The sequence below is a fragment of the Hemicordylus capensis genome, chromosome 6 (assembly GCF_027244095.1).
Source record: "Hemicordylus capensis ecotype Gifberg chromosome 6, rHemCap1.1.pri, whole genome shotgun sequence".
Taxonomy (NCBI): Eukaryota; Metazoa; Chordata; class Lepidosauria; order Squamata; family Cordylidae; genus Hemicordylus; species Hemicordylus capensis.
In genome coordinates, this window is record NC_069662.1 from 131,534,115 (window position 1) to 131,560,022 (window position 25,908).

General features: G+C 45.6%; 2 protein-coding genes across 3 annotated transcripts in view; both read right to left on the bottom strand.

The window, feature by feature from the left end:
• Window positions 1-10,487, bottom strand: part of LOC128331959 (probable acyl-CoA dehydrogenase 6) — a 72,432-nt gene extending 61,945 nt beyond the window's left edge. The window contains exon 1 of the mRNA XM_053266074.1: window positions 10,213-10,487. Within this exon, the coding sequence (XP_053122049.1) occupies window positions 10,213-10,452 (240 nt within the window). The 5' untranslated portion in view covers window positions 10,453-10,487. The remainder of the gene's footprint in view (window positions 1-10,212) is intronic.
• A 6,418-nt stretch (window positions 10,488-16,905) lies between these two features.
• On the bottom strand, window positions 16,906-23,085 carry LOC128328978 (guanine nucleotide-binding protein G(I)/G(S)/G(O) subunit gamma-11). Of its 2 annotated transcripts, XM_053259297.1 has the most exons (4): window positions 22,953-23,085; window positions 22,590-22,678; window positions 22,387-22,484; window positions 16,906-17,418 (listed from the first exon to the last, which is right to left on the bottom strand). In XM_053259297.1, the coding sequence occupies exons 3-4, from the start codon at window positions 22,480-22,482 to the stop codon at window positions 17,293-17,295; spliced, it is 222 nt and encodes a 73-aa protein (XP_053115272.1). In that variant the 5' UTR covers window positions 22,483-22,484; window positions 22,590-22,678; window positions 22,953-23,085; the 3' UTR covers window positions 16,906-17,292. The 2 variants fall into 2 exon arrangements, with proteins under 2 accessions (XP_053115272.1, XP_053115271.1); XM_053259296.1 differs by having other exon boundaries at window positions 22,590-23,025.
• Between the last annotated feature and the right edge of the window lie 2,823 nt (window positions 23,086-25,908).

The window sequence follows — 25,908 nt, forward strand, 5'->3', positions numbered from 1 at the left end:
AAAACCTGCAGAAGATCACAAACAAAATAATCAAGGGATTGGAGCACTTTCCCTCTAAGGGAAAGCTAAAGTTTGGGGGTTTGTTGGGGTGGGCGGGGGAGAGGGATGTGCTCCGAGCACTTTGGCACCTCTGTTACCAGGTGCCAATATGCTTCGAGCTGCCCCAGCCGAATCGTTCTGGCTGGGGGCAAGTGGGAGATAGTGGGCACTTTAAAAGGAAGAAGGCAGACCTTCCACTGTAGCTCCGCAGTTCCCTGCCGCCCCAGAGTGGCGCTGTTTGTATGAGCACTTTAGCACTCAAGGTGGGGTCTGCACATGCTCAGATGCCATTTCCTGCTGGGAACAGAGAGCTTCCTGTCCCCAAGCAAACGCAGCTGGCAAACAGAACCCACCGCTATAGGGTGGTGGGGCTGTAGAGCTGCAACAGAGGGTCAGGTAAGACCTGCCTTCCTCTTTTTTAAGTGCCCACTCTCCACTGCCCCAGATGTGCACAAAATGCTTCATGCACATCCCTAAAAAACAACAACATCGAGGGGGATTTGCTTGAGATATATAAAATTATGCTTAGTATAGAGGGAGAGAGAGAGAAAGAGAGAAGTTTTTCTTTCATAATAATAAAACTTGACAGAAGCTTCAGTAAAGGCAAGAGACAGTACTTGTCAATACCCACGCAGACTCAGACCCACAAGAGACCCTCTTGGAAGAGGAGAACATCCTGAGATTCCTAGCCCCAAAGCAAGCCCCCTTGATCCATGAGACTCTTGGCAACCAGAGATTGTTACCTCTGCTTCAGTCGGCTCCTCAGAGGATTCCTGGGGATGCAGTGGCCCTCAGTGGGGCTCCTGTCCTATACCTAGAATCTCATCCATCACCTCCAGAAGCAGAAACTCTTCCAGGGACCAAACTCTGGCTCCAGAGGCAGAACACTCACTTAGCTGCTCAGAGCTCTACTTGGGAGGAGGGGGAGGGCAGCTCAGGCATCCGCTTTGAATGGGGGCCAGCCTGAGATGCAGGAAGGGGTAGGACTCCTGACAACTCTATAAGCTCTCCATTTGGAGCTAGTTTTTGCTGGATCAACAGCTCCTTGACTGAGCTGATATGTTATGGGACCTAGCATGGACAGTCCTCCTTCACAAAATACATAATTAAGGCCACTGTGGCTGGGAATGATGGAAATGGTAGTCCAACAACATCTTGGGACCCAAGTTTGAGAAACTCTGATGTATGGAATTTACTGACACTAGATGTGGCTATGGCTATCTACAAGCCTTTAAAGGCAAATTAGACTAATTCATGGAGGCTAGGTCTGTAGCAACATGAATCTGGATTTATATGCCAAATATGCATATTCTACTTGAGATAAAGAGGTGTGAGAGCTCTAGACCTGGCTATCCCAAGTCTCTTTTTCTTGAAAGGCTTAAAAGATGCTGAATTTGAAGTTTCTGTCAAACACAGCAGATGCATTCTGTTATAATCAAAGCTTACTTTAGGAGAGGATACTGTTTGCTAAAGAGAGATTATTCTAGCTTTTCTTGCTAAAGCCATTGTTGTGAAGAAACCAAGAAGTTTTCTCGAGGTCAAAGGTTGCTTGCACTTTAGAACTGGTCGAAACAACACTTGGGAAAGACAACATTCAACAGGGCTATTAAAACTAGCATTTCAACAAGTTAAATGGATGAGATCTTCCAGAATCCAGAGGGAGTGCCACGTTAGTCTGTTGCAGCAAAAAACAACAAAGAGGGAGGTTTCACACTTCACAGTGAACCACCAGTCTGACCGAGTCACAAGTTCCCAGAGAGTGGGCATAGCCTGACTTCTGGTGGCAGGAAGGCAGTGCACATTGGGCATGACATGCGAACCCACCAATGTCAGCATATTCTACCCTACTTGCAGTTTAACCTAGATTTGAAGCGCAAGACAGGTGTTGGGTTCAGAAACACAAGGAGGATAGAATATACCAACAAAGGTGGGTTTACACGTCACACCCAATGTTGGCATACCACGCGTGCACTCCAGGAACTAGCGGCTTGGCCAAACAGATGGCTCACCATGACATGTGAAGCACACCCTTAGTCTCATGTCACCTTAAAAACTACCTGAAAGAAATGAGGAGTCTTTCATTGCTTTTGCAAGTTAAGTAGTAAAGATGCTGGTCAGCAATAAGCACTTTTCAGCTGTCTTGCTCAAGAAAAATCAAACCACACAAAAGTATTTGCTAATTATTATTTTGCAAGTCGACTGCTATTGCTTGCAAGCTTAGGTATGAAAATGTAATATGTAACCCGAAAGCTCACTTATGTGGTTTTGTAATAGAGGGATAGATACCTATAAGGAGTGGCTGGTCTTTCCTACATTTTCCTGTTCTTCAGATAAAGTCCCCTGAGTAAAGCTGACCCAGCTTTAGTTATTGAAATCTGAAGGTTGTCTATGTCTGCCTACCTTTTCCATAAGGAGTTAATCTGATGCCAAGTTGGCAACTCCATGCCCTGTAAATGAACCCTTCTTATCTGACAAGGTCCATCAACAGCTGTTAGCCATGACAGCTAAATGAAGCCTCCATGTTCATAGGCAGTACACCACCGAAAAAACTAGTTGCTGGGACAACTGCAGGGGAGTACCTTCATGACCTGTTTGTGGACTTTCTAGAAGCATCTGTCTGGGTACTGAAAGACACATACTGGGCTGATTCAGAAAAGCTGTTCTTATGTTCACTAGACCTAGTTTAAAACAACAGATTGCCCAGTGGAACCCAATACAAATGAGGCTGCCAGTTTCATGGTCAACTCAGTAGCCATTTAAAAATAAAGTCAACATGTGGGGGGAAGTTGATATGGAATCCTTTGGCATCAAGAAAATCTTAGTTTTTTTTCAAGTGCAATAGAGCAATTTTCTGGCAAAAATAAGTCTGCAGACTAAAAGTCTATGTGCTCTCTCCAGCAGCAAATATACTAAAATTGGATTGGATTGGATTAAAAGTCTGCAGAATAGCTCATTTTCATAACACGACTTTCCAAATCCGGTCACAATAACTGGTGGAGCTGCGACAAGACACTGTTCCAGTCACTGAACACAACTGCACCTTGTGCTAAATCCAGACTTGGGGTGAATCTGCATAGACTCTTCCCATTCACCCGCTTTGGCATTTAGCAATATACAGTACTGTGGGGTGGTGCTTTCCATTCAGGGGAAATGAGTTGAGGTATATGGATCAAGGTGTTAAACCAAGCAGCTGAAGCGTAGCAAGCAGGAGACACTGATCTGTTGGACAGAACAAAAACAGAAAATACCGGGCTTGGCCAGGCAAGAAAGTTAATAGTTCTTCTAGTCAATCACAGGGCCAATGTTGCATACACACCCCAGCCCTTTTTCTTCTGTGCCTGAAGAGGGTTCCAAGACCTGAACACATACAATCCACAGTAGCTCACTTAGCAAGGTCTCGTCCTCGAGACTCCTGGCCTGTTACCCTGCTTGTGGTTTGCCAGCACACCCCAAATATAGAAATATGGCTTTTCTCAGGCTGTGAGAAGGGAAGCCATAGCCTAACTGCATCCCTAAGATTCCAGACCAGACACAGAAACAGGTTGTTCTATTTCCTCAGTTACACTCACCTGAGGTCGGTGTTCCTCATCATCCGAATGTGGGGAAATCCCGCAACCGCGGTTCTGTTGCCACCTTCAAACTAAGGACTGTACCCTCAGTTTGAAGTTGGATAGCTTGCTAGAACTAAAGGTCCTGGCAATTGTGTCATTCATTGTGTTTTGATTTGATGACCCATGGATTTGAAGGCCCATTGTGTCACTCAAATGCAGCAACTTGGGGTTTGCACTCAAGCTCCTCCCGCAAGCATGTCCCCTCTCATATCGGGGCCAATGGTTGCCAGACAAGTGATGAGCTCAGCGGAAGAGGGGGGGACACTGCAGGTGGAAGCAATGGAACTGCAGCTGCCGGATCATCTGATGTATGATTCCTGGCTTCCAAGTGTAACCTCAGGTAAGCCTACTCCCCCTCCATTTCACTTGCCATTCAAATGGGCCATAGGTGTTCTTTAGTGCCCCCAGATCATGAGTGCAACTGCAAGGGACTAGGAGAACCACTCTGGCTGCCTCAGAGATCCATACAGAGAGCCAAAGCAGACAAGCCTTAAGTTTCACAAAAGAGACAATTGGCAATGGAATGCAACTCCCTTCTTTTAATGCGCTGGTCTGTAGATAAGTTAAGCACCAAGGACGTTTCCTCCCTTTTGCAGTAAAATCTGGTGAGTCATGCTGGAGAAGAGTGAGCCCCCTCCCATCTTTCTTTTCAGTCTACCTCTTTAGTAGAAACACTCTTTTTTCTTCTTGTTTATGGAGAACAACGTAGTGATCAGTCCACAGAATTTATGCAATGCTGACTTAGAATCACACCCTATATGGAAGTATTATTATTATTTGAATAGCAGTAGGGTTTTTTCTTTCTTTTTTGCTCTGTATTCTAAGATATTGCCCCCTTTTTGTTGGTACTGTGTTGTGTGTTGGCTCAATACATGCTTGCTCCCCTTGCTTTCATGCACACCCACCAAGAGACACCCAAATGGATAGAAGATCTCCACCTAGACAGCAGGTAGCTATGGGTGTGTCTTTGCTCTATACCAGTCTCTAAACCTTCAACCCAAACCTCTATCCCTCTTCCTTAGCACTAAAACATGATAAACATATATTGGGCAACCCAAGCCATTTCCAGCAAGTCTGCAACAACCTTTTTTTCAGCATCCCGCTGAAGCACTAACTTCTGTTTTCACTATAATCTTTATCCTTCAGTAAAACCCCTTTTGCTTCAAGACACATGTCTGCATTCCTTCACCTGTAAGCTATCCTATGTTTCAGTGTACCCTGCCACGATCAACCTTCCTGGTACTTTAAATTTATGAACATAGCTGTATGCAGAGTTGCATGCAGCAATTGGGCTAATTCCCCCACTTTAGGCAAAATACAGACACACAGCGTGGTTACTACCACACTTCAGAGCAAACCTGGCAACAGGATTAAGTCATGGAATCCCTAACATGGCAAATCACTTGTATGGTTCAGAGAAAAAAGTCACATGACCTGCTGGGTGCCCACAAAGCCCTGGGCACATCTAATGAGCTCTTTGGAATGTGACCAAACTAGACCAGAAGCTCATAAGAGCATAAGGGTAGCCCTGCTGATCGGGCCCAAGGCCTATCTAGCTCAGCATCCTGTTTCACACAGTGACCCACAAGACTCCTCTGGGAAGCCTACAGGCAAGAGGTGAAGGCACTCCGCTCTCAATTTTGCTCCCTGTGACTTAGTATTTAGAAGCATTCTGCCTCTAAGCCTGAAGGCAGCCTATAGCCCTCAAACTAGTAGCCATTGATAGACTGTCCTCCATGGATTTATCTAAGCCCCTTTTAAAACCATCCAAGTGAGTGAACATCACCATATCCTGTCGCAGAGAATTCCAAAGATTAAGGAGATGCTTATACAAAAATCAACTCTACTTTTATTTATTTATTATTAAAACTTTTATACCGCCCTTCCAAAAGGCTCAGGGCGGTTTACATTAAAACACCATTAAAATCAATTAATCATTAAAACAAAAATTATAAAACATAAAACAATAATTAACAATTAAAAACATCATAAAACAACAATTAAATATTCAGAACTATTTAAAAACAAGTTTTTAAAAGCTGAAAAAGCCTGGTTGAAGAGGTGTGTTTTCAGGTGTTTTCTGAAAATTGCGAGAGATGGGGAGGATCGTATCTCAGCAGGGAGCGCATTCCACAATCTCGGGGCAGCAGCCGAGAAGGCCCATCTCTGTGTAGCCACCAAACGAGTTGGTGGCAACTGGAGACGGGCCTCCTCAAGTGACCTCAACGGCCGGTGGGGCTCATAGCGAAGAAGACGCTCTCTTAAATACCCAGGGCCTAAGCTGTTTAGGGCTTTATAAGTTATAACTAGCACTTTGTATTTTGCCCGGAAACCTATTGGCAGCCAGTGTTACTCCATCAACAAAGGAGTAATGTGGTCTCTCCGAGATGACCCAGAGACCAACCTGGCTGCCGCATTCTGAACCAACTGAAGTTTCCGGACTACGTACAAAGGCAGCCCCACGTAGAGCACATTACAGAAGTCCAGTCTGGAGGTTACCAACAAATGTACCACTGTTTTGAGGTCATTGATCTCAAGAAACGGGCACAGCTGGCGTATCAGCAGGAGCTGATAGAAAGCACCCCTGGCCACCGCCTCAACCTGAGAAACCAAGGAGAGACGTTGATCCAGAAGTACTCCCAGACTGCGAACCTGTTCCTTTTGGGGAAGTGTGACCCTGTCTAGAACAGGCAGATCAACATCATCTCTAGAGTTCCGACCCCGCACAATAAGTACCTCCATCTTATCTGGATTCAGCTTCAGTTTATTCTCCCTCATCCAGCCCATTACTGCTTCCAGGCAGGCATTTAGGGAGGATATGCCAGCTCCCGAAGGAGTTGACATGGAGAAGTAGATCTGGGTGTCATCAGCATACTGGTAACACCCAGCTCCAAATCCCCTGATGATCTCTCCCAGCGGTTTCATGTAGATGTTAAAAAGCATTGGAGAGAGTATGTAGCCTTGAGGGACACCATACTTAAGCTTAGATTTTGAAGAGCAACAATCTCCAATCGACACCATCTGGAATCTGTCCGAGTGGTAGGAGCGGAACCACTGTAAAACAGTGCTTCCCACCCCCAACCTCCTCAGACGTTCCAGAAGGATACTATGGTCGATAGTATCGAAAGCCGCCGAGAGATCCAAGAGGACCAACAGAGTCACACTTCCTCTGTCCATTGCCAATTGGAGATCATCCATCAGGCCGACCAAGGCAGTCTCCACCCCATAGCCCGGCCAAAAACCAGTTTGAAATGGGTCTAGATAATCAGTTTCTTCCAAGACCGCCTGGCCTCCACCCTCTCAATTACCTTGCCCAGCCATGGGAGGTTGGAAACTGGCCTATAATTGCTCAACTCTGAGGGATCTAATGCAGGCTTCTTTAGAAGAGGTCTAATAATTGCCTCCTTAAGACAAGGAGGCATCCTGCCCTCCCTCAGAGAAGCATTTATGATTTCTACCAGGCCGCTTACAACAGCCTCCCTGCTAGATAGAACAAGCCATGTTGGACAAGGATCAAGAGGACAAGTGGTAGGCCTCACTGCTCCAAGCAGCTTGTCCACATCATCAGGAGTCACAAACTGAAATTGATCCAGTCGAATTGTATAAGAGGAGTTGTCGGACACCTCCAGTTCAGACATCAAATTAATTGTCGAGTCTCCATCTAGGTCAGCCCGAATCCGAGAGATTTTTTCTGCGAAAAATTCATTAAACACACCACAGCGGGTAACTGATGCCTCCAAATTCTGGTTCAAGGGAGAGGGAGCAGATACTAGTCCCCTCACAACCCTGAACAACTCCGTCAGACGTGAACTTGCAGAGGCAATACGGGCAGAAAAGAACCGCTTCTTTGCTGCACGTATCGCCTGAGCATAGATCTTTAAATGTGCTCCATGTCGTAATCTGTCGGACTCAAGTCAAGTTTTTCTCCATTTGCGCTCCAGTCGCCTACCTTGCCGCTTCAGCCCCCGTAGATCTTCCATATACCAAGGGGCCAATTTTGAAGCAGGTCGGAGGGGACGCTTAGGAGCAATCGTGTCTACTGCCCTGGTGAGCAAGTTGTTCCAGTCCTCAACCAGAGCATCAACAGGATCACCAGCAGAGCCAACATTAAATCCCTCCAAGGCGTCTTGGAATCCTACCGGATCCAGTAACCTCTTCGGGCGGACCATTCTAATAGGCCCCTGTGTGTAACTATGAACTGGTATTCAAAAGCAGGATCCCTGCACTAGATCAGCAGAATGTCCACCATATGTCTATCACTCCGGACACCCCCAATTTTTCTATACACTAAAGAATGCTAATGCTTAAGTGAAAAGGAAGATTCATGGTTCTCCCCTTACAATGCTAGAAATACAGCAGGGTGGAAAAATCAAGTAATACAGGAACACTTAACAGAGTAAAATACAATTTCCTAATCTTTTGAAAGTATTACATGCACAAAATTAGTAACTGGGGAAAGGAATGCTTAATATATTAGCCAATACTGAGAGATTAAACAATGCACTGTAATGTTCTTGTACTTTTAAAGGAATTCAACACTGAGCGCAAGAAAAACACATACCGGGTTCAGTAACTGGGAGAGTGTGTTTTCTCCTTTGAGTGATAATGGGAATGGGTTTTATTTGGGAGGTTTTTAGCCCAGTCTACAACTTCTGCCAACAATGGAGCAACTACTCACAATGCTGGCACGCAAGACTCATCTCCCAAAAAAGCAAGGCACAGAGAAGGGGGCCGAGCGAGCAGAAAGCACTTTGCCAAGGACCACTTCAAACCTTGGGCCAGTCCTAAGTAACATCCATCCATCCATCCATATATTTCTCTTAGGCGTACATGTCGCTAATCCCATGTGTGGCAGCTCTCGTGAGAGTTCATGAGCAGCTGCCCAAATAGCGACAGGCACAGGCGGGAGGAAATAAAATGGCGGCCGCAGCCAGGCCCAAGGGGTGTGGAGGCCCTGACCTTCAGCCCAGAGGTCCAGGGGTAAGGGTGTCTTTGATGGGGGCATCCCCATGGGTAAGTGCATGTGAGAGGCCTAGTACCCACAACTATTGGCAAATACACCCACATCACAACTTGTGCGGTCTAATCCAATGCATACAAACTCAGAAACAAATTTCACTGAATGCATTTATGCTTATTCCCAAGTCAGTATGCATAGGTTTGCAGACTTAAATTCTCCATACCCATAGTGTTGTGCAAGTCATTACAATGAGCTCAGAATAATATTTTAATTATTCCAAGAACTTATCTTTAGGTCTGAGTTTGTGTTGTGCTCTTTTTGTCTAGACTAATGATATCCATTCTGACCAGTATTGTAATCTGTATATTGTCAATGCTGTAAGACCTCAATTCTATGAAACAGTCACATTTTTCTCCATCTCCTAGAACAGCAGCCCTTGCAATGAAATTGAATGGCAGTCAGTTGAAGACAGGCAAAAAAAAAAAAAAGCAATTCTTCACACAATGCATAGTTAATTCATAGAGCTCAGAGGTGTGCTGATGGCCACATGCAGCTTTAAAAAGGGGCTAAGACACATTTATAGAGGATCTTTCTATTACTGGCTATCAGTCATGAAGATTACACAAAGGTACAGAGGTAGTATGCCTCTAAATACGATGGAGGGTGCAATGATGTTTTAAGTTCTGAAAGTTTTATTTATGGTAATGTTAATGTGTTTTTACATGATTTTTAGGTTTTTGTTGTTTGTTTAAATTGTAAACTGCCCTGAGATTTTATTTAGGGCAGTATAAAAATACAATAAAATAAAGAAACAACTGGGCAGAGTTCTTACACCTGTGTCCTGCTTCTGAGATTCCCAGTAGTATTTGGAGGATGGCTACTGCTAAAGGTTGCCAGTTCTCTTGGATTCATCTGGAGTCTCCAGAGATCAATCTCCAGTCCAGGAGACTGTTGAAAGTAATCCTGGAGATTTTAATTGTTTGATATAGTAAAAAATATTAGAAAAAAATATGAGGCAGGGAATCTCCAAGAATAGCTTCAGATCAAAGTTGGCAACCCTCCCACCTTCCAGCTCACAGGAGGTAGACAAGAGCAGTGTTCCCTGTAAGAGGGATTTCCAGATGTTGTTGACTACAACTCCCATCATCCCAGAAAAGACTATTGCAGATGGGGTGATGGGAGTTGTAGTCATCAACATCGGAGGAAACACTGGACAAGAAGGATTTCTTTGGTCTCACTCAGAAAAGCTCTTCTTGTGCCCTTAGCTGAGACACAGCTGGTTTTTTAAAGAGGGCGCTGCCACTGAACAGGGCAGCGGCCCCAACTGTCGCGAGGGTAATAAGCCAGCTGGACTGGAGCTGCCTGGGTCATAGTCTCCTACCCGAGGCAGCTACAGAAAAAGTGTGGTGGACTTGCCCGCAGGCTGCTGAGAGCAAGGAAGCGCCTTTGGTTTCCCTCCCAGCAATTCCAAAGTCGAGTCAGCAACAAGCGTCCTCGATCTTCAGCCGCCGCCGCCTCCCTCCGACGCGCAATTCACTGGGAGGAAGGACGAGCCAAGGCTGGAGAACTGGAAAGCCAGAAGTGTAAAAAAGGCTGGGGTACCTTTCTCAGAGACGCTCGCAGGGCGAAATGCTCTGGCGTGTATATCAGGTGGTCTCCAGAAGGGGAGACTTCAGCAGCGTCAGTGCTTTGGCTACAAGAAAAACCTCGCCGAGCGCCAAGAAGGGGCAGCCGGGAAGTCCCGCCACCGAAGCTACTCCGGAGCAACTCCGCTCGCCTTTTGCGCACTAGGAGAAAAGGCCAGCGTAACGCCATGTCTGGGACGGCGGACTTGTGACGCATGCACAGCCTATGGACTTCTGTCTTGTTGCCTGCTTTTGAATCCCTCCCTCTTAGGTTCACTTTCATTTACTGAGTCCGTGGGCGGACGTCTCTTCCTACCCAGGAACCCTTCACCTTTAGGGAGTGTGCGTGTGATATAATTTATGGACGGTCCCTGGAAATGTTGGACCAAATCAGACAATTATGCAACGTTAGTTGTAAGAACTTCCTAAAGAATATGTGCAAAATAAGAGACATTATGCAAGTCTGTTTAATTTGCATGATTTAAGCTGCAGAATCAATTTTCTCTGATGCAGACTTTTTTTTTTGTAGCTCATTCAGAGTACATGCTTAACATTCCCCCCCCCTTTTCTTTTTATGCTTGCTTTTCCTCCTTAAGCCTACATTCCAGTGCACACTGACAGGGAAGTAAAGGGAACAATTTTTAATGTATAGTTCCTGTTATCAGTTTATGTATTGCATTTTTCACAGTCAATATGGCAATAAAATTAAACTTGAGAATAAAGTATCATTAAACTTATCGGCTGATAGGATGAGGAACATTTTCTCGAAGTAGTCCCATTGAAATTAAAAGATTGATAGCATTGATTGATAGAATCCATCACAGATGGTTAGAAATTACAAAAATATTTGCATTTCCTAACTTGTCATTTTAATTTCAATGGCACTACTATGAGTAATTTTCCTCATGTCAGCCATATTTTTGGAATAAATATGCATAGGATAGGGCTGCATGTTGTTTTGTAATTTCTATCAATCTGTAACTGTAACTTTATACTTTTATGGAGGCACTAGTGTTTTTTAGCCCGTTACAATAACGGGCACTAGCGTTCCCCCCCCCCTTACCTCCCGTTCCCTCCGTCTCTGGTCAGCGCCAGAGTTCTGCCTGGGAGTTCCCGCAGCCGCCGGCCGCCCGCCCACCCTCCCAGCTGCCCGAGTCCTCCTCAATCCCGGCCCGCGTCAGTCGGGCGATCAAAGACCATATTCTGAGAAGGAGAGAGGAGCTTGCAAACAGAGCTCCTCTCTCTGCAAAGCCTCTGCCCGAACTGGCACTTTGGGCGCAAAGTACGCCTGTTGCGTCCTTTGCGTCCATAGCGGCAGTTCGGGCAGAGGCTTTGCACAGAGAGGAGCTCTGTTTGCAAGCTCCTCTCTCCTTCTCAGAATATGGTCTTTGATCGCCCGACTGACGCGGGCCTAACGGGGTGAGGAGGACTCGGGCAGCTGGGAGGGCGGGCGGGCGGCGGCAATTGTTTGGGCCGATTTGGCCCTTAATCATGTGTGTGGGGGGTGAGGAGGACTCGGGCAGCTGGGAGGGTGGGCGGGTGGGCGGGCGGTCAGCGGCGGCGGCCGCGGTGGCAATTGTTTGGGCCGATTTGGCCAACATGGCCGCCCGTGTCTGGGCGGCTGTATCTTTCTCGGCGGTTCTGGGCATGCGCTCCGCACATGCCCAGAACTGCCGAGAAAGACACGGGCGGCACGGGATCACACTTAAGGGTTTTATTATAGAGGATAGTGCTTATAATTTTTATTGCATAAATGAAGGTCTCCCACCTTCAAAAGACCCTGCCAGGAAATGCCTCCCACAACACTGCATGATGCACTTCTAGAAACTCAATTTTCCTATGATGTTTTTGGCACAATTCCTTAGTCCACATACCCCACTGTAACTAAGTCCATAGGTTTTGCTGTCAAGTCAGCGTCAACTCCTGGCGGCCACAGTGCCATGTGGTTTTCTTGATAGAATACAGGAGGCAGGGGCGGAGCCACCATTTGGCAAACGAGTTCAAAGAACCCAGGCCACTGCCTTGTGATACCCCCCCCCCAGTCTGACATCAGATGTGGGGGCGTGATTTCTCATGGCCCCATTTAGGAGATGGATTGGCCTGTGCTGCATTGGCAGCGTGGCCGGAGAGGCTCTTGGGGAGAGTCACTCTGGCCCATGCTGCCAATGCAGCATGGGCTGATCTTACTCCCAAATGTGGCTGTGTGGCCCCTGTTGGGGGGCTCAACCACGGCCTTGCAACTGACATCAGATGCAGGGGGCAGGGCTAAATGCTCCCTGTGTCTGACATCAGATGCAGGGGGTGGGGCTAGGGGGGCCCATAGATGCAGGGGGTGGGGCTAGAGTGGCTGTGATGGCAGCAGAACACAAGCTGCCACTGGCCTCCCTCCACCCCTGGCCCACTACCCCCCAATTCCCTATTCTGTGTGCAGCCCTTGTTTCTCAACAAAGTTCAGATACTTAGAAGTGGCTTCAGTCTGATTTAACAGGTTCTGGAGGGTTACTTGCAAAACTCTTCCCCGTGTGCCTCATAAAGTCATTTCCTACTGTTGAGTTGTTTTCAAAATAAAATATTGTTTTCTAGAACTGGGTTGTGTGGACTCTGGCTGTACAGTGCCTGTAAGTCCCAAGCCAGACAGTTCTAGGTTGTTGAAGCCGTGTCTAAGGCTGGTCAGTGGCTTTAGATCCGTCTTCAACTGGTGGCAGCCTACCTTGAAGGAGCAGCATGCTCCGAGATTTGGGATCAGAGCAATTCCTCTCCTGAGGGTACATCCCAGGAAAGCATAGAGTCACCCCCATTTCATCACAGAGCCATTTTTTGTTTGTTTATATCTATATAAACCGCTTTGGGAACTTTTGTTGAAAAGCAGTATATAAATATCTGTTGTAGCAGGGTAACTCTCCTCCCTTGTGTACAGTTGCAATCTGCACGGTGGCCTGATCTGGCTGCTGTTTACTGAATAAAAAGCACACGGCCCTCAATTACATGCTTAACAGCGAGTTTGACCACACGTGTGCATGGGATTACACTCTTAAAGCACATCATGGTAGAATGTTCCTTCTGGGACAAATAGCAGCCCATGAGAGAGAGAGAGACTACTGCAGGGTCAAAGGACTGAAACCCTCCTCCCACACCATGGTCTGGATCCAGATCACCCTTACGCCCTGCAGCTGCTATTGAGTGTGGTGAGCCTAAACAGATCAGAGGCACACATAACACTGAATTCCCTCCTTGGGGAGATTTAATGTTCTTATGGCTTGTAAAAACTTGGTTATTCTGGCAAGCCTTTTCACATATCTTATGACTCGCTGGTGTGGTTTTACTCTGTCTCTGAGATCTTTTGCTCTTTGGTCTTATCACACTTTTAAAAACATCCTTTTGAACAAGAGTGCAGATTCCCCTCACCGACCCCATCAGTCCAAGCACTGGTGAGTTGTCCTCTCATTTTACAGAAACCCCTCCCCACCAAATCTAATGACCCATATCTCCCATAAAAGTGTCTTTGCTTTCCCCTTCCACAAATTTTATGTGAGGAGTTGGTCTTCAAGCATTCCCTCAGTCTGCACCCTTTTAAAAATGTATTATTAATTATTAATAGTATATTATTATTATTTTGTGAACACATTTTTATTGTTTTCAACATTGCTGTAACCCACCTTGAATCTATAAAGAGAATGGCATGGTATAAAGGCTTAGTAAATAAACGAGCCCATAGTCTAACCCTCAATAACCACCTGTACAATAGCAATAGCACTTACATTTATATACCACTTTATAGCCAGAGCTCTCTAAGCGGTTTACAATGATTTAGCATATTGCCCCCAACATTCTGAGTACTCATTTTACCGACCTCGGAAGGATGGAAGGCTGAGTCAACCTTGAGCCCCTGGTCAGGATCAAACTTGTAACCTTCTGGTTACAGGGCGGCAGTTTTACCACTGCACCACCAGGGGCTCTGTAGGATTAAAGCCCTGTAGGATTAAAAAAGGGGGCAAAGAGCATGTGTACACTGTTACTACTCTTCCTTCTCATCAATCAGCAAGAGCAATAGACCTGTAGCCCCAAACTGTGCACATTTCCTGGGTAAACTCAACTGAGTCCTGCAAAGCTGAATGGAATTTACTCCAGTGAGTGTGCATCAGACCGCAGCCTTAAAACCGCAAGACAGCCATAATGCAAATATATTTAAAATGAGAAATGAAGAAGGAGTTTTCTGAGCAAGACATTAAATTCAGAACAGGAACACAATTTACTGGATGAAGACCTGGAGGAGGAGGAGGCTGGACTATGAATCACTTCATGCTTCTTTTTCAAATCATAAATACCGTATTTTACGGACTATAAGGCGCTACGGACTATAAGACGCACCTTAATTTTAATCCAGTTTTTCAGAGTTTTAACATATTAAACTGTTAAAACATATAAGACGCTCCTGAATTTTGGCGGATATTTTTCGAGGAAAAAAGTGAGTCTTATAGTCCATAAAATACGGTACTAACTCAACCAGGGGTGCAGCTATAATTGAGCAATAGGGTTCAAAGAACATGCCCCCCAGCTCCTGAGGGCTCCTCAGCTCTACCCCTCCTTATTTTCTTCATGATTCCCCTCACTCTGAGGGACTGCCAGAAAGAGGGGTGAACGCAGGCCCCCTTTCCCCCTGCTATGCCCCTGACAGCAGGGGTTTACCATTGCCATCTCCCAAGCAGTATGTGATGATGCCTTTCAGCACCTTCCTGTATTGCTGCTGCTGTATTGCTGCTGCTATGGGAAACTGCCTATTGATGTAGGAGTTTCCCATATTCTGGGAAACACACCAGCGGGGATTTGAACCAACAGCCTCCTGCTCTTTAGGCAGGTTGCTTCCCCGCTAAGTACAGGTAACTAAAAGACATATTCTTCCTTTGTTTACACCTGCTTCTGTCTCCCACACTGTCCTTTATTGTTTCCTTTGTATCAGATTTCAGACTGCAGATTAGCACATGACATGTTCTTTGTAAACTGCATGCACAGTGTTGGTGCTAACATATTCTAATCTGCCATTCTGCCCCCTCCCCTTTTGCTCATGGTGGGTTCACACGATGTGCAACCCAAGGTGTGTGTGAGCTCCTTCAGTCCGGCGAGTGTGCCCCCTCCATTCCCACCCGAGGGTCTACTGTTGGATATGCCAAGATTGGTGGGTTCAGACATCGTGACCAATCTTGGCATATCCTAACCGATTTGTGTCAGGGAACCTGAAATCCGAATCTCGGTGACGTTAGTTTCAGATCTCAGATTCCCTGAAGCAAATAGGTTAGGATATGCCAAGGCTGGTGGGTTTGGATGTCATGACCCATCTTGGCACATCTTAACCTACAAAGAAAGTATCCATGTGGGGATGGGAGCAGGGGTGTATCTAGGGTAGGGCAGTCAGGGCATGTGCCCCGGGCACCACTTGAAGTTGGGCACCATTTTTTAAAATAATTTTTTTAAATGGCTGCCAAAAACAAAATGGCCACCATGCATGCTCAAATGGCCTCTGTGAGGCCCTAGGCCATGCCAGGCCTCGCAGAGTCCATTTGAGCATGCACAGTGGCCATTTTGTTTTCAGCGGCCTTTCCCCCCAAAAGAATTTATTTTTTAAAATGGCCACCTGCACATGCTCAAATGGTCCCTGTGAGTCCCTAGAGGCCAGTGGGTGGAGGGGGAACCTTTGCAGCCCCCCCACTTCCTTTAGGAAGCCCCCCGAAGGGGTTACAGGTAAAAAAAATTTTTAAAAATTAATATAATATAAGTCACTGTACACTTATTCAGATATGTGACTTGTATGTGACCTTCAGACTTGTATTTTTCAGCTGATATTATGGTAAAGTTATCTGAAAGATGGGTGTCAGATGTTTGGACAGGGGGCGCAATTTCAGTGCTTGCCCTAGGCGCTATTTTCCCTAGATACGCCTCTGGATGGGAGCAGGGAGCACACACTCCTGGTGCCGAGGGAGGTCATGAGAACCTTGGGCTCCACATTAAGTTTGAACCCACTCCTTGCAAGCCTTGAGACAAGGGCTTTTTGTTGTTTTAATTTGCTGTATGTGGAGATAACAATGAATAAAATGCTTAATAAATGATAAGTATATTGGTATTTTTCACCCATAATAATAACGAGGATGATGAATATGTGGTTTTAACAGCATGTTTATTAATTTTCAGTGCAATTCGATTAATAATTGGCACTTGGAACCTAAATGTATTTACCTATGTATTGTGCCTGTAAGTCAGTTTCACTGATTTCATTACTTCTAATTATTTGTGCTTGGGATCACAGCCCTAGTCTACACTCCTCCATTAATTATTCCATTGGTGCCAACCAGGATTAACTTGAAGTAAGTGGCTTGAAGAGCCACCTAATGGCACAGCAGGGAAATGACTTGACTAGCAAGCCAGAGGTTGCCAGTTCAGATCCCCACTGGTTTGTTTCCCAGACTATGGGAAACACCTATATTGGGCAGCAGAGATATAGGAAGATGCTGAAAGGCATCATCTCATACTGTGTGGGAGGAGGCAATGGTAAACCCCTCCTGCATTCTACCAAAGACAACCACAGGGGTCTGTGGTCACCAGGAGTCGACACTGACTCGATGGCACACTTGACCTTTAAGTGGCTTGAAAGCAAACAAAATGATGAAATTGTCCATGCTTTACCATTTTGGAACGAAAACCTATTTTAATATGACGCATAATGACAAAGTGTTGTTGAGGTTCCATATTCTGCAAAAGAGGAAAGCATTTACCATGCAGCTTGAATTTTCTTAACCAAAATGACACTGTAGTTGGTTATACAAATATATTAATTCAAACTATCATGTACAGAAAATGAAAGTGGTCAGAAACAACTTCTAGAAATATATTCAGTGATAAATTAAGCAAGAATCTGCCTCAGGGAATGAAATTATAAACAGACATTTCACTTTTGTAAAAAAAATAAAATCAATGTATATGGATTTGTTCAATAAGGACTCTTGGAACTGAAGACAGACTAGTAATTCAGATACTCTTTATTCCAGTATTGCCTAATCATGTTCTTTTAAGCAATAACACACCCTCCTTTGTCTTTAAAAGGATTCCTGTCTTCGGGGATGCCTTTCACCAGAGGGTCTTCTCCAGATCTTTCTTCAATGTAATTTTTAATTTCTTCAGAACATTTAGAGACCTAAGGGGTGGGGGGGAAACACAGTCATCTGATTTATATATAGGGATAGCATTCACCACTGCCAAGAGAAGGCAAAATCACAATGTCGGATCATATAAATTAGCTGTACAAATATTGTTTTTACTTCCCCGGCTCATGAACACACCAGAAACAAAACACACACATATTCCTGTGTATCAATACATGCTTTGATGGTTATCAAACACTGTGCTTAAATTCCTATTGCTATTAAATTGCTATTCTCACTGTGTGAGAATAGCAGAACCATTTTAATAATAGAAGCTTTCTACATTAGCATTTTGTTTCCTATTTGTTGTGCTAAATCCACACACTTTTCTCAAGTAATGTTTTTATTGCAGGAATTCTTATTATTATCTTACAAAGAATGCTCCTTGTTTCTTTAGGAAAAATCCAAGATGACTAAAAACTAGTAATTAAAAGAAGCATAGAAATTTTTACAAATAAAGCAAATTCTAGAAATAATAATACAGCAATCAGTAAACCACAAGGCTATAGCAGAGGCAAAGGTAATCATGCACCATTAAAAGCCTGATGGGTGGTGTTCTTATCCATGCAATGAAAAGCAAGCAGTGTTGGGGACAGGTGGGTATTCAGTGACTGTGACTCCATGACCAAAAAGGCTCTATCTCCCCTATCCACCTCTACAGGGGGTATAATGAAAATACTAATGAATATGCTATGTGGTATACGATTGTTCAGATGACACAGCTTTGGATTAGATATTCTATCAGTTTTGCCTGATACGCCAACTATAAACGACCTCAGAACAGTAGTACACATGCTGGTAAGTGTAGTGAAGTGTATAAAGAGAACTGTGGGAAATTAAAAGGTAAATAGTTGTAGGAGGGGCTTCTACCACCAGTGGGGCTTCTACCACTGTAGGAAGAAAAAACTCCTGGTAGCATAGTCTGTGAGAAACTTCAAGATGGCTGTTGGGTTCCTGAAGCTCTTGATGTCTTAAGTATGTATGTATGTCTTTAGTTGTTACTTTAACTTTAATAACATTACATTATGTTACTTTAACATAACATAAGTATGTATGTCTTTAGTTGTTACTTTCATTGTCTCCTACATCTAAGTAGTAGTAGTAGTAGTAGGTCATTTGTGAAGAGTAGAAGAATTAATGAGCTGTTTACAAATGGTGACAAAGTCTAATAGAACCTTGCGTGTGTTTTGCATGTGACTGTTACAACTGGACTGAAAAATGGATGGATCCCCTATTTGGAGGCCCAGACCTGACTTTTGTAGAAGACTCTGAGACATTTTCCTGTTACGTTCAGCATTTTAAGCAGTTATTTCCTGCAAAGGGTATACAGGCAGAAGCCAGATAAATAGGCAGGTCTCACTATCGGTGAGACCCGCCTTCAGAGCGTTTGCAGGGAGAGCGGGCTTAGCCCGCAATCCCTCAGTTGATCCCCAGACAGCCCAGTGCGGCCGGATCAGCCACCCACATGACTGCCGGCTCCATCATGGAGCTGGTGGGGGGGCTGCGGAGATCGGGGGCCGCGTGGCCCCCAGAAATTCCAGGATGCCCTGTGTGAGTGCGCGGGGCATCCTGGAGAGACCCCCAGGGCCTGGAGGCTTGTTTCATCCTCCCACCAGGGGTTTCCTCGTGTGTTTCCACAGCCAGAGCCATGCCACGGCAATAAACGATCAAAAAGATGGGGTTAGCGGAACGCTCGCTCCGTTAACCTCGGCTAAGGGGAGGGGGAATTAGGAAAGTTTGCTGCCAGGAGCTGCGCGGCTCCCATGGCAGTAGACAATCAGCAATAGGCTCCCTGAGCCCACATTTTGCTGATCGTGAGAATCTCCTCAAGGTCTTCTTCACAATAAGCCCCATCACCTATTGAGATCATCCAGAGAAGTCCGTCTGCAGTTGCCACCAGCTCATATGGGGATGGGCCTTTCTGTTGGCGCCCCAAGACCCTGGAATGCGCTTCCTACTGAAATAAGAGCCTTCCCATCTCTGACCGTTTTCAAAAAGTCTTTAAATACTCCTTTCTTCTTCAAAGCTTTTTAACTAGAATTGTGGTTTGAAATGATTTTAATGTTTTAATTTTTGTTTTATGTTGTAAACTGCCAGAGGTTTAAGTTTGGGTTGGTGTACAAATAAAATAAATAAACAGTGTTTGAGATTATTGACAAGTAACAATACATTCCTGCTAGCCACAGTGCTATTGCATGGTTATTTGAATTTTATTTGTTATATTTATTGGTCATTTTTAAACAAATGAAATTGTAATGTGGTGGGGTTTTTTTTAATTCTCTGGAGGGTGTACACTTATCTGCAGTACAAGGACTGTCAGGAAACAGGAAACACACATCTGTCCAGCTTTCTGAAAACAATCCAGAAATCTAGAGAGTGCAGCATATTGTTTACCCATACGGGAACATTTTAATCACACCCATCAAAATTCTGAATAGTGTTTAATTTGCATTTTTCCTTCTTAATTTTATTTATTTATTTCATTTATTCCTTGCAAGCTGTACCATACCTCGGCTCCTTGTGGTCTTGTCCTACAGCAATAAAATGTCCCAAATTTAGCCTGCTGTTCTGATACCCCATAATTAGCCCTTTCACGCTTCTCCCTTTTCCTTGTAATTACTGTTTTCATTTTTCTTTAGGCTGTGTCATCAACTCTGCAGCTTTCCTTTACTCAGTGGTTCCCAAATTGTGGTTTGTGGGGGGTGGGGTGAGGCAAAAAGACAACCAAAGACATTTTGTGCCTGAGGCAGAAAATCCAAATAGTCCAGATTGCTCTCCTGCTCATAAACATATAACACTAAACCAGGGCTGCCCAGTTTCAGCCCTCCTGTAGATTTTGGCTTACAATTCCCATAATCCCTGGCTATTGGCCACTGTGGATGGGGATTATGGGAGTTGTAGTCCAAAATCACCTGGGGGAGGGCCTAAATTGAGCAGGCCTGCACTAAACTAAGGCTTTAATCCAGGCATCCCCAAACTGCGGCCCTCCAGATGTTGCTGAATGACAACTCCCAGCATCCTTAGACACAATTTTTTGTGGCTGGGTATGCTGGAAGTTGTAGTTCACTAACATCTGGAGGGCCGCAGTTTGGAGATGCCTGCTTTAATCCAAAACAGTAGGTCCCATTGAACGCTGTGGGACTTACTTCTGAGTTTGGATCATACCCTAAATCAGAGGTCGGCAAATTTGAATGTCCAACTGTTGCTGAACTACAACAGTTCCCAACATCCCCAGCCACAATTATTGTGGAGTTGTAGTTCAACAACAGCTGGAGGGTCAAGTTTGCCCACTCCTGCTCTAAATCAATGGTGGACCAGATGTGAGCCAACTGAGGATAGACAGGAGTACCCAGCAGATACAGGTTTAGGTGGAAAGCCCATTTTGAATGGTTGTACTCTCCCTGAAGAATCAGGCTAAAAGCATGGGGAGCAGTGTTCCCTCTAGGCATGCGCATGTGCATGCACACACAAGGTTTTTTTTAAACCTCTGCTCAGTTAATATTAGATCCTGCTCAGGTTGACTCAGGAAGGCCCCTCTCTCAATGCACAGGCACACATGCTATTGATACTGCTGCCCAGAACAAAACTCATTCTGCACCCAGGTGAAAAAAATTAGAGAGAACACTGAGGGGGAAGTGTTTAACCCTAGATCAATGGGCTTTGTCATGCTTGCTGGGAATGATGAGAGCTGTAACCCAACACGGCTGGGAACCCCTGCCTTAGATCAAGGGTCGCTCCTGAATGTCCAGGTGGGCATGAGTACTGTTTTCCAGTTTAGGCTGATTCAATAACTATGAACATAAGAACAGCCCTGCTGGATCAGGTCCAAGGCCCATCTAGTCCAGCATCCTGTTTCACACAGTGGCCCACCAGATGCCGCTGGAAGCCACAGGCAGGAGTTGAGGGCATGCCCTCTCTCCTGCTGTTCCTCCCCCCCCGCAACTTCGCCCTTTCCTGGAAAAAGCAGACCTAGCTACAGTTATCCATGCTTTAGTAACATCCAGACTGGACTACTGTAATGCACTTTGCAACATGGAAATGCTTTCGAAGAAATTTCACCTGCAGCAGCCATAGATTAGAGCATGTGTTGGGGTGTGTGTGTGTTGTGTGTTTTTTTAAAAATGCTGCACTCAATGTATTAAGTAGAATTTGCTAAACTACAGTCTTGTTCCATGATCTGCCTCACCCTGCCTGGGGTGGCAAATGTTTGGCTCCATGCACACCAAGATGCAGATATTGGGTAGAAATGGGAAGAGGACTCTGGGAAGAGGGTGAGTGAGGTGGTAATAAGAGGGGAGCACTTCTAGGCTAGGCGAGATATTGGAGTTGAGATAAGACCTTACATTATTCCCAAAGCAAAAAAGACTGTGTGTGGGGGGGGGGGACTCCTTTCTCCTATACTGCTTCATTTGAAATGAAATCATTTATCAGAAAAAGGTGTCCTATGCAACCATCAGAAAGTCAACAAAAGGAAGGAAAATAACTCAGTTCCCGAAAATACAGTAAGTTAGTTTACTTCTGTTTCCCCCCCACCAAGCTGGGCAAGTAAAGCTTATCTTCCCTTCTCCGATTCCTGCCTTCTGTACATTTCCCACTAGCTTTTGCGGGTGATCCTGCATTGTGGATCCCTTTTCCACAATGGAATACAATTCCAGATTTTACCCCTCTGTGCTTCATTTATCCAAAGAGATAAAAGTTTTCTCTGAAGTTCACGTTTTCCCTGCAGCTCTCCCAGAAGGAGTGCTTGGCTCATAACACGGTTTTACTTTTAACTGAGCCTCCTCTCTCCCGTCCTGGAACCAGGCAACTTGCCTGACAGCTTTGTTGACCCTGACCCCAGCTCACATGCTGCAAACATGCGCCTGCCTCATCCAGAAAACACGACAGGGCTTTGCTCTGAGATGGGAGTTGTTAACTTTCAAAAGTTCTTTCTGGGGAGAAAGCACAAAGCACTCACTCACCGGTTGCCTTTCCAACTTCACTTCTTTCCGGAGCTGTTCCACTTCCATTTTCAGTTTATCCTTTTCACTCAGATCTTCTATGTTGATGGCTGGCATGGCTGGTTTACAGCCGAGACACAGAGACAGAGAGAGATTAAAACAGGTTGGAGGATGCAGCTGAATACAAGAACCCCAGCTTCTTTTTCTGCCAAGAAAATCCTTACTTGTTTCTGTTTGAATGTGTCCGGTCTCTCTGTAGTGGCAGCTTCCTCTCCTGCCAACTCTCTTGCCAGGCTCTCTCAGCTCCTAGTAACTACTTAGAAGATTTTAATTCATCAGCACAATCCGTCCTAATCTGATTAAACCGCACAGTTTGACCTCTCTCCCTTTTCACTGCTTCAAAGGAGAACTAGGCATTCATTACACATGCACTCCTCTGTCTCTACACCCATTCCAAAGCTTCTGAAACCTCCCTAAGACACCAGCTCTTACTACAGACAATCTTGGATGCTCAGAGAGGAGGGATTGGGGAGTATCACGGATAAATCCACTGAAATCCCAGAGTATTTAATCTGAGATTAACACACCTGTAGGCAAAGGCTCTAGAGATAGCCTCCAACGTGCATGACCAGAGTGTGTGGAGTGGCATAGCGGGATGCAGGGGCGCCGGGGTGGGGGGGAGGAAAGCCATGAGAGACAGGATGTGTGCTTCGACTTTCTCTACAATGGAAAAGGCAGCCATCCTGAGAGTTCCAGAGGAAACAGGCTTGCAAAGGAAATGCCTGGCCTTTCTGACTGCCAGGTTGGAGCAGCCAAAACAATGGGGGGAGGGCTTGGGGAAAGGGAGGGGAAATGGAAAAGCCAAGCATATAAGAAAACTATTGCATTGCCCTTCTTTCCCAGAGGTTTAGAAACACCCTATCATCATCATCATCATCATCATCATCATCATCATCATCATCATCATCTATACATTGTTATACACACTCTGCTTTCCTGAGCAGAGGTTTGTACTAAGGAGTGCAGAGCGACTCGGATTCTGGCTCCCTTTGTAGAAAAGATCACTGGAGGGCTATGGTAAAGCAAAGCAAAGCAAAGCAAAGTAAAGTAAAGTGTGCTGTCAAGTCAGTGTCAACTCCTGGCGACCAAAGAGCCCTGTGGTTGTCTTTGGTAGAATACCAGAGGGGTTTACCATTCCCTCCTCCCGTGCAGTGAGCTGATGTCTTTCAGCATCTTCCTATATCACTCCTGCCCGATACAGGTGTTTCCCCTCGTCTGGGAAACATACCAGCGGGGATTTGAACCAGCAACCTCTGGCTTGCTAATTAAGTCATTTCCCCAGTTATGGTATCTTTGCAATGTCGGTGCATTTACAAATGTGCAAGCTAAGCATCAGATGGAATTGAATGCCCTACAACTTAAAGTGCTTCAGGCCAGCTCCTCCATTCCAGCCTTCCCAAACTTTGTGTTTCTCTTTATCAGACATCCCAACCCCTATTCAGACATCGAGGCTATTCACACAAGTGTGCAAAACCGGGCTAAGGGAGCCCAGCCTGGTTTTGCACACTCGTGTGAACCACCAGGATTGGGATCGATCCTGGTGGCCACACGGCAGCAAACCCGCCAAAGTAGCTTCCATGTTAAATGAGGTTAAGGGAGCGAATGCTCTCTTAGCCTCATTTCCTTGATCGTGTGTCTGCTGTAGCTGCTTGCAGCCGCGGTGGCAACTCAGGGGGATCCCAGTAATGTACCACACACTCACAAGGTGTGTTATCGGGGACTCTGGGGGCGGAGCAAAGTGCAGCAGGGCATTCCGGCACCCCAACCTTGGGAGCGGCAGCGGGAGTGGCAAGAGAGCTGCCATTCGTCTGGGTGGGTGATCCACCCGCCCACAGACTGACAGATGATCCTCTGCAGAGAAGGTAAGTAAGACCCTCCTTCCCCGCAGATAGCCCACCAGCTCTTCTCACCGATCGTGTATATCTGTTGTACAGTACCGGGAGTCATAGGAACATAGGAACATAGCTGCCTTATACCGAGTCAGACCATTGGTCCATCTAGCTCAGTATTGTCTACACTGACTGGCAGCGGCTTCTCCAAGGTTTCAGGCAGGAATCTCTCTCAGCCCTATCTTGGAGATGCCAGGGAAGGAACTTGGAACTTCAGATGCTCTTCCCAGAGCAGCTCCATCCCCTCAGGGGAATATCTTACAGTGCTCACAGATGTTGTCTCTCATTCAAATGTAAACCAGGACAGACCCTGCTTAGCAAAGGAGACAATTTATGCACATTGAACATAATGTGTGAATAGTAACAAGCTCATACTGAAGCTACTTATTTGAAATGGCAGATTCTTTTCACTAATCACAAACATATACCTCGGCTGTGCTGGAGGGAAGAATGAGTCACTTTACATTCTCACATGAGCATATTCTCATTCGGTGGAGAATACATGCCATCTTTCAAGACTCTGGTGGTTTTCCCTTTCAGGGTGATCTTTCAACCATTAGGTCACCTCAGGAAAAACAAACTGGCCTCCTGAACTATTAGCCTGGATCCGCTTAACAAGAGAGTAGGCCCGTTAGCATTCATGACTGCAAATTCCTTACAATATGATACCTATTTAAATGGCCTCATAATAAACTAGACTTTTGCCTAATATAACAAAAAGGATGCACTAGCCTGCTTACTCTATGCTGCGGAAGGTGAAGCAGCTTCAGCAGGGCTCCTTCTGCCTCTTACTCCTTCATTATTTATTATTATTTTTACATACTTAGGTTTCTCCTCACAACAACCCTGTGAAGTAGGTCAGGCTGAGAGAAAAGTGACTGGCCCAGAGTCACCCAGCTAGTATTATGGCTGAATGGGGATTTGAACTCAGGTCTCCCTGGTCCAGCACTCTAACCACTACACCACACTGGCTCTCATGCCCAACAGGAGTGTCTTGAAGGACCTTCCATGGAGTAGGGGTGTGCAGAACTTGTTTGAATCGAACTGGGTCCAGTTTGAACCAACTCAATCCAACCGGTTCAAATTCGGACTGGACTGGCCTCAAAAAAGGTGGCCAGTCCGAGTTCAAACTGAGCTGGGCCCGGTCCACTATGGACCAGTTCAACATTTCAAGGACCTATGCTTGTAAATGGGAATCTGGTAAGGATTTCCCTTTACAAGCAAAGGCGAATCCTGCCTTTAAAAGGCTTCTAAGGCACCTGGGGTAGCGGTGGCGACGAGAGGGCACCTTACTGGTGGCACTGGTGGCAGCTCCTCTGAACTCTAGCACTCCCCACCCCAGCAATGTGGGCTGTGGGCCACAGGCTGTGCTCCTGGGCATGCATGGAGGCCAGTACTATGCCGCTGCTGTGTGGCCATGAGAAGTCTGAGACCGTAGAATGCCAGTGGACTAAATATGAGATGACTAGGACTTAAGTCGGAGTCTTAGCAACAGTAATGGACAGTACCAGCTCTCAAGAATCATCATGTAAAAGGTATTTTATGAAGATTATGACTTCTCTTGCTCAGATGAGTGCATCCTCCTCTTTCCCAA